The 16880-nt window shown below is 37.9% G+C and overlaps 1 protein-coding gene across 9 annotated transcripts in view; it reads right to left on the bottom strand.

Annotated features, from left to right (window-relative positions):
• The window catches only part of clcn2c (chloride channel 2c), a 202870-nt gene that overhangs the window by 40188 nt on the left and 145802 nt on the right, over positions 1 to 16880 (bottom strand). For all 9 annotated transcript variants that reach the window (XM_025897948.1, XM_025897945.1, XM_025897946.1 and 6 more), the window contains 3 exons: positions 16618 to 16773; positions 2344 to 2413; positions 965 to 1075 (listed from right to left, as the gene is read on the bottom strand). In XM_025897948.1, coding sequence (XP_025753733.1) covers positions 965 to 1075; positions 2344 to 2413; positions 16618 to 16773 — 337 coding nt within the window. The remainder of the gene's footprint in view (positions 1 to 964; positions 1076 to 2343; positions 2414 to 16617; positions 16774 to 16880) is intronic.

Genomic DNA, 16880 nt, shown 5'->3' with positions numbered 1-16880 from the left:
TTAGTCTGTCATATTAAATTTTTGCGGGCATTCATGTATGCACAGCTGTCTTAAGGTCCCAAAACAGCATTTTAATCAGGTTAAGGTCTTAGCTTGGACTCTGTCCTGTGGATGCCCAAGCCAGTTTGAAACAAGTCTTAGCTGTCGAACACATAGCCTCACATTTTTCTCAAAACAAAGACAATGGTGTACAGGAGTTTATGGTCAGCTCAATATCAGCCTAGTATTTGTTTAATAAATTATAACATGGGATAATGTGTCATGTTTGGTAGTTTATTTTCTCAGAAATCTATACAGACCGACTTAAAATGCAGAGAAACAATAACGTTTCTTATCAATATGTTCTTTTAACACTTAAATTATGTTCTTTTAACACTTTTTGTATTCATATATATTGTTCAAGTACATTATTCAGTCAACACAAAACAAAAATATGCCTTTGCCAAGCAACAAAACAATGTCTGCTTCTTAATAGGACTCTTGGATTGCACATTAGCTTGGATATTCTACTTCCAGACTTTCTAGGGAAATATGAACATTTGACAACACCACTGTGAAGAAATTTGTTGTTTTTTTCAGTTGGTGTCTAAACCGTTTTGCAGGAGCTTTCTTTGTCATGACTGGTCTGAGTATCTTATAAATATAATTCGATTTTGTCTGGAGTAATTGAGTCTGTTCATATTCTGTGTCACCTGTAATCAGGGTAAAAAAGCCTCAACTTGGAGCTGAAAATCTGAGCAAGTCTGCTACAGGAAATATTTCTGTTCAATCAATTTTATTTCTCTTGCCATCACAGATGAAAGCCCTTCACAGAAAGCCAAGAAGAAAAACGTGTATATTGGTTTATAAAGCAAAGACTGAATCACAGAGGAATTGTAGAAGCAAATGTCTTTTATTGCAGCAAAAACATGTAGAGTAGGATGGAGAGTGAGAGATAGCTGAAAGGTGTGTGTCTTTAACTTACCCACAACAGCATAGCCTCCTGGCACTATGGGGTAGATGGTACCATCTGTGTGAATGCCATCAGGGAACCAGGCGGCCATGCTTTCTCCAACCAGACGACCAAAGGCTGCCCCTGAATTACACAGGGAAACAGAGACACACAATCACTGAGACCATTATGCAAGTGCAATAACGGTGGTGGCCAGTAGTTGCTGTAACACCAACCACGAAAACATAAATCCTTATGTACAAACATCTTTCAAAGTACATACTTTTAAAGCAAATATCGACTCAACCACCAAAACTGAGCCCTTTTTGAGGTCATGTTGAAATAATTGGCCTACTAGTAAAATTTTAAGGATCTGATGGCTCCTTTTTCCAGCTCTGAGGCTCACTGTTTAGGGTATGCTAAAAAGTTTTATAGTGAAAGTTTGATAACTGTATTTGATTATGACTTTTTCGCTGTTTCAAAATATGAGCAATACACCACTGCTATGGTTCTCATGTGAACGACAGCATCGAGCACTCCTTATTTGAAAAACCTTTCTCTAAATGGAAATGAACCAATTAAAAAAAAAAAAAAAAAAAAAAAAACTGTAACAGATTTAACTCTGCGCTTGGACCATATGTTGATATTAAGCCACACCAGGGTATTTAGAAATAATACATTTTTTTCCAGCTGTTTTGAAAATACTATAAATGTGCCTTTCTTATAAACCAGTACACATATACTGTACGGTCAACAAGAAAGCTGCTTGTCTGACTCTGTGTTAGCACTGCAACAGGCTGGTGACCTGTCTGGTGCGTACCCTGCATCCCACCCTATGACAATTGGGTTAAGGCTCCACCGCCACCCACAACACTGAATTGGATGTGGTGTTCCTGGGCAAATGTCAGGAGGATACAATGTTATGAGGACAAAAGACATCACCTAATCCTATGTACGATATACCTACAGCTAAAATTGCCTCCTCTCTCCTCAACTGAGAGCTGGATGTTTGAAATGATTGTTATAGTTGCATCTTTTGTTTGGACAGGAAAGCAGGGTAGCAATTAGACTTAGAATAGCAGATTCAATGGCAGCACTTCCAGTAACAGTCTAGAATGCTAATTAGATTGGTCTCATAAGTTTCACTTCCTGCTTAAATAAAGATGCTAATAATGCCAAATAAATGCCCAAATCAAATACAATAACATTATTTGTATTTAATTAGTGGCAAACATATATAGTAATTTATAGTACTTTAACATGACTGACTTCCAAAGGATTTATTTTTGTTTGATTTTCTTGGTAAATATGTTAAATTACACAAACGTAACCCTGTAGAGTAGGGTTAAACCTAGGGTTAGGTTTCTCTGTCCCTTTACACACACAAACACATGTAGCCATTTACTTCTTACCAATGACAAATACTGGCATGAAGGCTCCGGAGGGCACTGGGATGGTGATGGCCAAGGCAGACATCCAGAACTAAGAGGGGAAAATAGAACAGATAAAGAAAGAAAAGACATGAAAAGAAAGAACAGGGTGGCATTTCAATTAGCTTCAGAGTACCATCCGGTGTGCCCCTCGATGATAGCCAAGCTGAACCCTCTACCAGCAGTGAGGAGGCGACCATGCGAGGCTTATTGCTGAGGTTAGATTGAGCTGTCACTTTCACTCTCCATTTGACAAAGACCCTGAAATAAACCCTGGGTAATGAGCGGACTCTGCCGATTGGCCGACGGTGCACCAGACGAGCGGAGAGACTGCTAATTAGGAAAGAAACAAAAACGGAAATGTCATCACTGACAATGTGTGAGCATTATCGTGAGGTCTGTGTGTGTGTGTGCAAATGTATAAGTGTAGCAAGATGTAGGAAGATGGTTGAACAGAAATGAGTTTTAAAAGGCTGTCATACTCACTTATGGGAATAAAAGTCTGCACTGATACGTGGGACATTGTTAAAATGATGATCTACGCTTACTTGAGTCAACTCAAATATTAGATTAAAAAGTCTCATTAAAATTCCATTTATACTCCACACTACCAGCACAGTATTTATCGGTTCTTCAGTAAAAACTGTCTGATCACTCTTTCCATCCTTGACACTCGAGGTAGTCAAGACTGACTAAGTCAACCTTCAAAGTTAACTCTAACTCAGTTTATTTGTAGAACAAAGTGTATTTTTGAACCTTTTCAATCTCTTATTAAAGAAATCCTCAGAGTCAAATCCTTATTTGTTCCCACGGTTGGCAGTTCACACATGAGAACATTTGGATCACTTATGTACTGAAGACGGGTAATCCAAGCTGCACTGCATCATGAGCACCAATATGCTGCACTCTACTCACAACACACACCAAAAGCATCTTCCAAAAAATCGGTCTGTTTAGGCGACAAAACAATCACGTCTCTCTGACTTGCCCTCAGTGCCAACAGGATTGCTGCGAATCATACACTGGGGAAACCAAACAACTGTTGGATAAGCGCAAAACAGAAGAGCTACCTCATCGGGCCACAACTCTGCTGTCTACACCTCCAGCCCTGACCCTTGACTCTCAACAATGACGATGTGCACATCCTGGCCAGGGAGCAATGCTGATTTGGGAAATCAAAGAGGCCCAGAAAAGGAACAACCATCATATTTGTAGAGAGATACTCTAGACACCAAACTGACTGTATTCTGCTTATGTAAGAAATTAATTATCTCAAACATGAGTTTTCTAGGAAATGTGAGACTCTGAATGTGAGGCTGAAGTATTGCTTGTACAACACTGAACTCACTTCTCTGTTAACACTAAATGCTGGTTGAGGTTGTTTCATTTTCCTTTCAGACAGAAACAGGAGTTTAACAGAGAGTACAAGACACATGTACGAGTTTGTTTCAGCGGAACTGTGTAACGAAAGTTGGGAAGTGCCTTAGAATCAGGTTCCCAATGAATGAGGGGTTAAAAATGTTTCAGTGCAAGTCTCCCAAGGTCTTGGTTATCCAATCCATTAAGGTACTAACGAAAGGAAAAGGAAAGAGGATTTGGAGCTAAAGTGCTTTAATAGCCCTTGAATTAAGTAATAAACTAATCGACTGTAAGTAAATCAATCAGTGAGTATTTTAAAAGTTCACATTTTTGAGAAAGTTAAAGCTAAAATGTCAAAACTTTTTCTCCAAATTCTGTGATCATTTATTCTGTAATTTGTTAAACTACAGGTAGGCTTGTGCGTATGTTTCCATGCCATTTTGAAAGAGTTCAGTTCAGATTATTTAAATCAAAGCATGAAATCCACTGTTTTAAAATACTCTACTATAAATAACAAGTTCAAAAAAACTATGTCCATTTAAATACAAATATTAACATATGATGTAAAGTTGGGTATACAACATTTTATGGTTGAGACTGTGTGTGGTGGAACAGTTGGGAACAGTTTTTACTTACTGTTCTCAACCAAGTAACAGGCCTCTACAAACTTTATTGATTTTGTTTACTTTATCTTGACCTAAGATTGTGAATTTGAACAATTCTAATTGTTAAAGTAGCATCTGCACAGACAGCATGGTAACTCAAAGCTAGCCAAGAATAGAGTGATGTTAAAGCTGAGTGCATGAAGACCCCAGCCCAGCAGCCAGAGCCTGAACTTCAACACGAAACAAAGGCAGTGATGAGCAGCTAGACTACAGCCTCTGTTTCTGCCTGTTCACGTTTCTAAAGTAGAATCACTGGGGTAATTAACTTTGAAGTCTGTTTAGGCTCATTGTCATATAATATCTACTTTCACTGCTACACAGATGACACCCAGCTCTACTTATCTTCCAAACCCACAGCTACTCTCGCACCCACATCCATTTCTAATTGTTTAAGTGAAATCAAGGTTGGGTTTACTCATAACGTTCTTAAGCTTTATGGCAATAAAACAGAATTTATTCTAACAGGCACCAAATCAAAACTGACTAAAGTTCCAACCAGAAGTCTTTCATTATCCATTGATAACGCTGTTGTCACACCTTCCCCTCAGGATAAGAGTATCATTCTCGACAGCACTCTTTCCTTCACAACACATAAATAATATCACTCGGTCTTCTTATTTTCATCTTCGTAATATTAACCGCCTTCAACCTTCACTCACTCCAAACAGTACCACCATATTTGTACTGCTTTTGTCACATCTCGTTTAGACTACTGTAATTCTCTTCTCTATGGTCTACCTCATAAGCCTCTCCATAAACTGCAGTTAGTTCAAAATACAGCTGCTCATATTATATGCAAAATTAGATCTACTGAACATATAACACCTGTTCTTAAACAGCTCCATTGGCTTCCAGTTCACCTCCGAGTCAATTTCAAGATCCTGCTTCTTTCCAGCGCTTCAAAACCTTGCTCCTCCATATTTACCTGACCTTTTCCACATGTACTCACCCCCTCGTACACTCCGCTTTTCTTCAGCTTCCCCTTCTGTCTGTTCCACCTGCTCGCCTGACTACCGAAACTTTGGAACACACTTCCACCAGATCTCTGGACTATAAATTCTCTATTTTTAAATCACATCTTAAAACCCATCTATTCAAAATTGCATACCCTTCATCACTTCTCTGTCTTAGTCTATTTTTAACCTCGTTTAGCTTTTATACTGTCATACTTGTACATACATACTTTTTATTTTTGTTTAGCTTATTTTTTTAATTTTGTTGTACTAATGTAAGGTGACCTTGAGGGTCTTTAAATGTGCCTGTAAATAAATTATAATTATTTTTGATTTGTGTTAATACATAAAAACTAAAAGATCCCATCTGTGTCCTCATTAGGACAGATTTGTGTTGGTGTGTGGGACTGTAGCCTCAGGGTTATATTGTTAACTGGTGAAATGTAGTTCTCTTTACCTACAAACACAAATTTTCTGTTCCTTTTTCCATTACTCTCACCAAATTAGAAATGGATCCTGTTTCAGTAATAAAAAGCTTTTAATATAAAGATGCAGCAGGAAAGGGTCAGGCACCATAAAGTGACTTAATAGATATGTACTTAAATGAAAATAGGTCTAGACTGGCTCTCTGAGTTAAAAATTAACCATTAGTTATTAGTGTGAGTAAAAATGGAGGTTATAAGAGACAATGTTTATGCTCAAAGTATCCTGAAAAGAAATCTTTAGGACAATTCAGTTATGGCAAAGATAGTGGTTATTACACCAATTTAACAGCTGTTCCAAAAAACATGACAAACAACATTCAAATTTAGGGTCATTTTAGACTGCTGATCAGAAAAAAAAAAAATCAGTCTAAAACGGATCAATAGTGCAATTAGAGATTATTTTACATGATGTTACGTTTAAATAGGCCAGTACTATTAAATGGCACGTATTCTTCGACACGGAGCAGGTAATGTATTGAGCACAGGCTTATATTTTCAATGTTTGCATGCACAGAATGAGACACATGAATCAGTGTATTGTACAAGCCATTACACAAACCTCATCACTGTAATAATCTCATGGTTTCAAATAGACTTTTTAATTACACTCATTGCTCCATCGCTCTCTCTCCCTTTTCTGCTCCCTCTGCTCCAACTATAGTTAGCTGTAATTAAGGCTGGCTGCCATGGTGACGTAATGGATCTCCTTCTGTGACCCTAAACTGCCGCTGTTTTCGCACCCCGTGCAAACACACATATGTGCGTAGGTGTTCACACACACTATGACACGGACTCAGCGAAGAGAATCAGACTAAAACACAGTCACACACACAGTTACAAAACACAAAAAAGGCCTCATGGGAAAATGAAGACAGCAGTGTGAAATATTCTTTTGACTTGCCTTCCTCTCTCTCTCTCTTTTCTCTTCCACATAGACAGTAAAAACTAGAATAAGAGTTGGGAACTTTTAAAAGATCTGAGAACTCATAAGAAGAGGCTTAAGTTTATTAGAGGCCATGAACTCCCAGGAAAGCACTACACAAGAAGGTGAGTGTGTCCTCGGGTATGTGTGGGTTATATCATCAATACTGAGGCCACACTGATCTGAGAGGAGCGCACTGTTACCAGGTTGTTAAACTACAGGTAGACCTTCACACACCTTGTATTTCACGATGCTCAGAAACATTGCGCACATTGTTGTGTTACTTAAAAAAAAATGTAATTCTTATCTGATCTCTGGCTCACAATAAAGGCCCATAAATTAACAAACAGAAACTCAACATAAATTGTGTACAATTTACTCTAAAATCATAATATTTGTAATTGAATTTTGGTACTAAAAAGTAAGAGTCTGGAATTAGAAAATGTAAAGTTTGGTGGATATTTGGCATTTTAAAAAGTTATTTTTCAGCAAAAAATCTTGTTTGTTTTTATTAAACAAAGACAACAATGAGAAAGTAAATGTAGAAAATTGTGTTACAAAAATCAAATATAAAATTTTAAACTTCTAGATTCCACTTCAAATTATACTGATTAAGTGTCAGAAACAGTTCAGTCTTGACGACTGATAACTAGAATTATTCAACCCAAGATGTTTTTTGTGATAACACCATAGTTAAGGTTTCAGCACAAAACCAGTTGGGTTACTTATACTTTATACTAATAAAGTAATCATAGTCATAGAGTATGACCATAAGTAATCCCTGACATTTAGAATTTATTTTGGTAACAAAATGAATATTTGTTATTTATGTCTATAATCAGTAAAGTTTGTTTTGTGTTGACCCATCCATCCACCCCAGCCTCCTCTCAATAAGCACTTTCTCATTCTGTCTTGAGGATGTTCCACCTTTTTTCTTACAATAATAACTAAACAACTCGCTAAGTCAACCCCATGGGAGCCTTTCTGCATGGAGTTTGCATTTCCCATTTCCCTGGGTTTCCTATGGGTACTCTGTCTTCCTTCCTGAGTCCAAAGACACATGTGTTAAACTAACTAGTGGTGCCAAGTTGAACATGAATATGAGACAGCTAAAATGTTTAGAATGAAGCACGAAGTTTTCAGTGAGCAGTAAGAAAGAAAGAAGTGCTGTGTCAACATTTACATACATTAATCTGTGTCTGTGTTTTGTTTTTCAGCTTAATGTCAACATTAATTAATTCGGTGTGCTTTCTTATGTTCATCTTGTAAGACACACTCATTTTCTGAACCATACATTACAAAGATGTTCACATTTAAATTTAGCTATTACTCTTAGGGCACTTACTATTAAAAATGAAATTTTTGTGCATGTAATATTTTTTGGAGACACCCAGTCAAAAAGGATACAAATATTGTGAAAAATAATATGTCATTTGCAAACAGACTTTCAGCAGTTCTGATGAGAGTGTGTAGATGACAGTGTAATCTAAACCAGCAACCTGTTTACTCATAGTAACATGGTCAAAAACACTTGAACACAGGTGACTGTGGCAGGATGCTGCTGGCACTTTATTCTCCAGCTGAATTATAGCAACTGCACTGATGTCTGCAAAGTAATAGCTGCCAATGGGTACTCCTTCAGGTGGCTTGGAGCTAGTTGTTGTACTTGGGGGCATAAACTAATAGACACGGACAGGATACTCCTGGCTGTAAATATGGCTCCATGGGAATTAATGCTACATTATCGTGTCCACATTTGTAATACCATTTTGTAGAAATATTTGCAAGCAAGTAAAATATATTTTTATATAGAAATCATACTTTAAATGCTTCATTATTGTAATCTATGGACTGTCAAGTTGCAACTATTTCCTAGTAGTATACCAATGCTGTACTAGAAATACAGTTTGTAGGCAAAAATTAGTTTGTATGAGGCAGTATTTTCTGCCTTCATAATTACATCAGCTTTCACAAGAACCCAGACACCACTGGGAGAAATAGCCCCAAACCATGACAGTGTCTCATTGGTTTTACAGATGACTTTAGACACTGTTGTACCTTTCTCCTCCTTCTTCTTAAGAATGGCACTGAGACCATTTCTGATGAGGTTTTGGTTAAAAAACAAAACAAAACAAAAAACAAAAACAAAATATAGATGCATCTCAGGGCCTGTGTCAGCTCTTTGCTAGTTGTTGTTTACTAGTAGTTTACACTTTCCTTAAATCTTTTTAAACTAATACTTACGATACATGACATTTCTCTGTAGTTTCCTTTGAATGCCTTTGTCTATCGTCCGGTTAAGGTTGATTCTACACCATCACTACCACAACAAATGCTGATGCTGATGATTTGCAATGCCATCTTCATCAATATAAACTTCCTGCTGCTCAGTTTCATTCATTATTATCAATTATACTGCATTTCTCATAAAAACATGGGGGAACGGCAAGTCCTTCTAACTGTGACTCAGCTACATTCAACATCCTAATCCTAACATAATTAATGGTATATAACTAATTAGAGAATTAATCAACATGATCTGATAAGTCAAGTCTGACTGTGTGTGTGTGTGTGTGTGTGTGTGTGTGTGTGTGTGTGTGTGTGTGTGTGTTTAGTTTAGCTATAACCCCACCCTGCTCTAACACTTACTGCCAAAGGTTCTAAGGTTTTTGAGCCAAAGTGTGCAGGGGATTAAGCAAATGGATAGTTTTCAATTTGATGTAGTACGACCATATAATTGAGAGCCGATTGTTTTAGAGGAGACACATTAGCATTTCCGAACATATCCCTCTACCCTTTATTTGCTCTATTACTATTTATGTCCTCTTATCTATTGCTCTATCCAATTCTTTGCTGAAGCAATGACTCGCTTCCCCCTGAAGGAGTCATTAATGTTTCATCTAATCTAATCTAACGTAATCTAGTAGATGTACATCTCGCAGAGGTAGTTCACGACCATGAAAATTTATGAGGATCTCTGACCTCAAACTGAAAGGGGACTTTGATAAACAGTGGAAGGCAGTAAACTTAAGACCTGAAAATCAAGCTGGGACTGTTTGGGTTGTTGGTTTAAACCGCTGCAAATTCAAGTGGAACAAGTGATCAAGGAAACCACTTGCATGAAATCTTTCCTTATTAAAATCCAATTAGAAAATTCTTAATGAACCTTGTGAATTTTGACAGTAGCTTTAATGAGTCTTATAAGTTCTAAAGCTGCTTCAGGGCTATACTATTTTAGGAGAAAGCGTCATTTGTTAATATACGCAACTGAGATTTAATCAGTGTATAATATTAGCTTTGTGCTTGCTCAACAAAAATCTGAACAGCAGCCTTTAAAAAAAAAAAAAGATGCATCTTAGTGATCACACCACTGATGTAATAGGCTTTATGTGAAAATGAATGATTAACTGAATCAGCAGTAAAGTGTAAAACGTAGGTCAGAACGTCAAATATAGACATCTACACCCCAAAGGTCGTCTTTTCAGGAGATATTTATGTTTTGCCTTTCACTGTAACAGAGCTAATACTTTGACATTTGATGACAAACATAACTACAAGTATGACTTAAATGCAATGTGGTCAAATCACACTGATGCTGACACACTGCTGCTACACAAGATGTTGAATAAAAATGCTCTGTCAAACCTTTTAAAGCAATTTTAGATTAATTTAATGTATTTTAGGCATTTTGAGTCTGTAAAACAGTGTTCATGGTGACAAACAGATTTTACATGATGCTGCATGCTTGGACCATGAAAAAAAAATTCTAAATGCAGAAAAACTGGCCAAAGACAGAACTTTTCTTTTATTGCTTATATATGGATTTGTGCGGCTCTTGCAAGAGGTCGTTTTTGGCATGATGCCTACTTACTAAAGACACTGTTGAGGCCTTTTGGTGTTGCTGGCCAGTGCATTCATTCTTTTTAACAATTTACCAGACTGATGATTTGGCTACTGCCAAAGTTTTTGCTCTCTCTTTCTCTGACTGGGTTATTTAGTTATTTTGTAGCCAAGTGACAGCCTCCCTCAACTGTGTTGACATTTCTTAGGGGGATGAGATTTAAAATTATAGTGGCAATAAACTGAACTACTGAAATCAACTTCAAATTGAAGTCAGTTAGTTAGATGTCCGCTCCATCTTTGATGAAATATCAAATGAACGGTTCCCACCTGGTCGTGAAACTGCCTGTCAGTAAACTGTCCAATAACTTTTGAGCCTCTGAAAATAAGAGATTTTGTATAAAAATGGCCCAAATTCCTAAAAAGTTTTTGCAAATTTCAACTAAACCTAAAAGTCAGCACTTCAATTACATATTGACATACTGACCAAAGGCTACTTCAAAATATATTGTATAGTGTATGTGTAATAAAAAAAATGCATGTATTTGTATATGACACATATGGTTATTTTGGTCATATTGCAGCAGACATACTAGATAGTCTCTTGTATATCTGTATTTCACTAATAAGTAAATAGTATAGTAATAATAGCTATTACCATCTGGAACCTCTACTGACAATGCTTTGTCAAAATTAAATTCAGATTTTTTATTTTTTCCTGAAGGCTTCGATTAAAATTAAGCTCTCTCTAAAGCTAGAGAAGAGTAATAACACACTCTCTACCAGATCCCACATGAAAAAACCCTCTAAATTTTCCTATCAGTCAAATAAGGGACTCAAATAAAAGCCTTCCCATCTTGCACCTGCGTATCTGGTTAGATGATCAAGTAGCTATTAAAACTCATGCTGAGGAGCTGAATAAGAAGCTTTAAATAATTAGGTTTCTTAACACTGCTGCCAACATGATTAAGCCCCTGCATGCTGTCATAGCTCTCTTAGAATTAGATTTTTTTTTCTCCCTTTTTAGCAAATTATTTTTTAAACTACTACCATGCTAATCATCATCACTTTTAAAACTTGGATTACACGAGAACCCTTGTTCACCTTGGATATCCCATTTATGAATTATAGTACCTCAGTACTTTTCAAAAATTTTGTGCCAATGGTGCACTAAAGAGGAAGCTAAAATTAAAACATAATATATTGTTTTGCTATAAGCTTCATTAGCACTACCTTGTTGTACTTTCAATCAGTCATGGTGTCTATGGTTCAGACTGTATGCCAAGTTTGTCCCACTTTTCTCAGAAGAGTTGTTGGGTTTCCAAGCACCTCGTTGGCCTGTGTCCCCAGTAAGATTAGTCAGCTACTCCACACATGTGATGCACTTGGGTAGAAGGCTGTTTACATCCTTGGCCTGAAATGAGTAGCTTCCACAATGCTTTTCTTCGTTTTTCTTCAGTTGGCGGGGTTTTTTTCTGATTTTTATTCATTTGCCTCTTAGTTGCGGTTTGTTCCACACAAAAATGATCAGTTTTCCTTCCTCACACTGGGAAATGAACTTTTCTAATGTGCCACATAAGAAACTGGGAATTTTGTAGAGGGCTGCACCAATAAGCTTTTAAAAAACTGAGTTCAGCTTCTTGCTGCGGCCCACCAAAACATTCCCGGTTTCTTATGTGCCCCCATGGGAGAACTCATTTCCCACCTTTGTTTTAGGCTAACTTGAAACTGAAAGGTGTGTCTGTAACTTACATAGTAATTTAAAAAGAGTTACACATTGCAGTTACATATTGTGATAATACCTTATACTCAATGCAAAATCCTACTGGGAACCACTGATCCACCTTAAAGGTGGAACAGACTGCATCAGGTCTCGTCCTTGAGTAAATAACTGCTGGTTTTGTTCTCTTTTTGATCAGGTAACGACAGTAAAGTACAGCCAACCCAAGCTTCGGTCCCAGTTGGTTCCCCCTGATTAAATTAAGTTATATATCTATTCATAAGAGCACTAGACTCACAATTCTTGCACCTTGTATTGAGACCGATTTTGATTGATGTTTCTTTGACTACATGATGGAAAACAATGAAATCAGGAGAACAGGAGCAGGCAGACAGAGTGAAGGATAGTCAAGTCAAGGGTATCAGTTATGACGCACTATCCAGGACATTTATACTCTAATTTGTCAGTCATCTGGGAGCCCTCTGTGCTTGCATGTGTGTGTCACATTCAGAGGACAGTCTGTCGCCCAGGGGCCTCATGGGACCCTCGGGGGCCCTTCTTCTATTCCCACTCCAATTACAGTCCCGCCAGCTCTCTGTCACTGACGCACACACACCAACAGATAACAAAGGACTCACACAGGCTGGAGGACACGTACCTATATTAATAAACCCATCTCTTCCTGAGAGCTGTTGATGTGCATAATTGCACACCACTAAAAATAGCATTTAACTACAAAGCATGCCAAATGAGTGTGTGTGTGTGTGTGTGTGTGTGTGTGTGTGTGTGTGTGTGTGTGTGTGTGTGTGAGTGAGTGTGAGAGACTTGAACGTTATCAGCACTGCACCTCACAACAACAGCAATTCAGCCTTTTCTCTTGGGGAACTTTCTTTAACTTCCTGTGTTGTCTTGTACTGATTCGCATGATTCAAATACACATATAGCAGCTTCACCAGCTGACCAGCTGCTGGAACTACCTGACACTAAACATTTTATCTGCACCTTGGCTTTCAGAAGTTCAGCTGCTGAATTCGGTCTTCCTGAAGTTTCGACATGAAAAGACACAACGAGACAAGATGGCTGCCAACTTGAATAAAAGAACCATTCATTACAGAGCGGGAGAGGGAGAGGGAGCACTCTCTTCTTTGAAAGTCACCAGGCTGAATCCAGGAAAACCAAAGGCTGTAATTAGAGAGAGCCATTACAGCCTCACTTTGAATGTTGTGTGTGTGTGCATGTGTGTGTTGTATTATGTTCTGGTGTGGATGTATGGACTGTAATTGTGTGTAAAAGGGAGACCAAGTTGGGGCATCCATACAGACAGATGTTAAACTGCCCAATGAGATTTTGCAGGGGAGTGATTTAGTTAGAAAAGTTTTGGTGTGTGTATGTGCACGCATGTGTGCGTGCATGTTATGCCTACCCTTAATGTGACCTACAGGAAATGCTGCATATTTGGTAACCCTATACATGCCCAGAAGATGCGCATAGGCACACCTACACATGAGGTGGACATCACGCTGAGAGGAATGATGCTGAAAGACTTGATAAAGGACAGCAGTAGGACAGAATCTGACACAGAAAATCTGAGACCAGAAAAACAGCTGAGAGAGACATTCGCTATTATGCTGTTGAGAAACAATGATAGTGAGTCAGTTTCTGGCACTGCTGCTACATGGTGCACATCATCAATCTCTTTGCTTGCATAACTTTGACACCGGAGCTTAGGTAAGTGTTGATTCCTGTTTCACCGAGTGTTTTTAACCACATTTTGTAGGACAATGAGCTTGGCTGTAATTCTGCTTTCACAGCTTCTTTGCCATTTTATGAAGGGCAGTTTGTGTTTGTTTTTTTGGCAAAAGGAAAGCCTAGAGGTCCATTTGTTTACTTTATGAGTTTAATTTAGATTATTTTGTGACAATGAATTTCAAAGGACCCATTTGTAGGATTGGAAACATTAAAAAAAATTGTGGTGATTCATAGTGGAAGAACATTGAAACACAGAGGCGTGCTGAAACGTAACAGATGTATCAATAAATAATAAGGTATCTGCAAAGAGACTTTGAAATAAGAGTAATACCTGCAGGATGAGCATTTGTGACCATAACAACATAGTTATAGTCTGAATAGTGGTGTAAAAGTTCCATAGAGCAAAAATGACTCACGAGGTAGGGAGTGCATGAAAATTATAGGCCGGGGAAGCAGAGAAGCTTTTTCTTCAGCCTTTTAAAAAAGAAAAAAATATTCCTAATATCAAAAATAAACATTTCTGGGTAACTTTCACAGTATCTCAGGTTAATTTAACAATAATTAATATTGTCAATGTTTAATCGACAATGCTGAAAAACTCTAAAACAGACTGGTGACTTGTCCAGGGGGTGCGCCACCTTTTGCCCTATGATAGCCAAGTTAGCCTCCAGACCTCCCAAGGCAAAAGAATGTAGCCCGTTATCAATATATAAATAAAAAAAAACATCTGATATTTGATAATCTGATATTTAAGGATGCTTAATTAAATGGTCATCAATATAAAATTAGACTTCACTAATGTTCAAATTGTCCAGTGTTATTATCTAAAGTTTGTTAATGCTGGCTATAATTATCTACCTCCACCTAAGCCAGGTACCAGATGAAGTCACATGACTCCTCAGTACTTCCCTGATGTTCAGGGTGTTTTTTGTTTCTGTTGTTTAGGAAGGCAACTTTTTGTTTCTTTTTTAATATTGTGTGTTATGTGATATTTTAATGTCTCCAGTGGATTACACAGCTGTGTAGCTTTGCTGCAAATAGACTTCATGTCATGTACAGTAACAGCTATCCAGATTTAAAAAGCTACATTTAAAAAAAGTCCCCCCAAATCCCCCTTCCAGGCCCCCCTTCCATATACTCCCCTACACATTACTCAACTCCACTCTACTTGGCACCCACTCCTACTTCTGTGTGAAGTCTACTTGCTGTATGAAGCCCACAACACACTCAGCGTTTTTGTATTGGAAAAGGACATTTCATTTCAGCTGAGCAGTGCAGCCCAATAAGTAAAGGTTACATAAAAAGCCAAACAAGCGGCCCTGTGTTCTTAAACAGGAATCCTAGCAGCAGGATGGTGGAGCATGGAATGACCAAACTCATTTCTGTTTTTACTTGTTAGAAAACAACAAACAAACAAACAAACAAACAAAAAAAAACAGGAGCATGGGTGGTGAAGGAGATAAATGAATATATACTAACTGTTCAGCTTCTTGAGTCCATAGAGGGCAGGACTGCAGAGCGTTCATACCACCACACTCGGTCCTCACTCAAACCTAGGAGTTGAGCCAAGTCCAAGAACTGGTACTTTGTCTACATACCTCATCTCAGTAAAACCTTTTTTTTAAAAAAAAATATATTTTTCTAGAGATACATGTTGCATTTTTTCATACCTCTCTGCTGCAACATGAGTCACTTACAATTAAATCTATGGGACAATCCAGAACAGTGGATAGCACCGAATGTACTGATCAGACGTATGGACATTGGCTCCACCCTGACTCAAAGAGCTGGACCAGGGATCATCAAAATGGTCTGAGCTGTAGGTTCAGCAAAATGTCATTCTGTATTTTCTACATGCATCAACAGCAGGGCACCAGTTGCAAGTGGAATAATTAACAAATCACGGAGGACGTCAATAAGGCCCATTTCCTGAACTCACCAGCAAAGTTTACTGAAGCTGAGGGCCAATTTCTTACATATATAAGATGAAAAGTTCTATTTATAGGCACGGTTTAGCTTTACTTTTGGAATCTGTCCATCTTTATGTCTTCTACATAAAGTCAGAAGACACAGGGATGTGACTTTATTCTTGTAGCCGACTGCTGAATCCTCTTCAATCAGTCCTTTCGCTCACTGATACAGCATCACAGTGACACAAAACTTTTAATGACCTCCTATGAAAACAACTATAACACACTGAGGGGAAGACAGACAACTTTCTAACATTTTTTTATTTAACATGGTCTCCCTTTGCTCTTCACCAGCGAGAAGAACAGATGTGATCTGTTCCATCTGGCCTATTAGCTCAGCTCTAGTGTTACATAAAAGGGTGTCATGCACCGTGTATGGGATTTAAACACTGTGCCAGCATACATGCTTCAATTCAGAGAGAAACTAAAGAGTCCAGCAAGGGAAGGGAAGCAACCAGAAAGAGCCGACAGAATCTAACAACTGTGATAAAATTAGTTTTCACATTAAAAAAATTGCAAAAAACTGAAAACATTTAACATTAAAAACTCCAGAGTCTTTTTTTTTTTTTTTTTTTTTTTTTTGCTCTTCCTACCTTCATTACAATGAAGAGGACCAGCGTGACAAAGACGTTGACTTGCGGGTGCCTCCAGGCTTGTGCATTTCCAATGTAGTCGAACTCCTCAGCGATGCCCTGTTTGGCCCAGGTTCGGTTGTCCAGTAATGTCACCAAAGCCTCTTTCTGAGTCAGCTACAAACCAGTCAACATGCTTTATTCAGATTAAGATTCATTTAAAAACTTAAAAGGGGAAAAAAAGAAAAAAAACAGGCCGAGTTGGAGGATGGTCACAGACACTC

This window comes from Oreochromis niloticus, linkage group LG14 (genome assembly GCF_001858045.2).
Source record: "Oreochromis niloticus isolate F11D_XX linkage group LG14, O_niloticus_UMD_NMBU, whole genome shotgun sequence".
Lineage (NCBI taxonomy): Eukaryota > Metazoa > Chordata > Actinopteri > Cichliformes > Cichlidae > Oreochromis > Oreochromis niloticus.
Note: the sequence above shows the minus strand (reverse complement) of the source record. Positions and strands in the feature narration are given on the sequence as shown.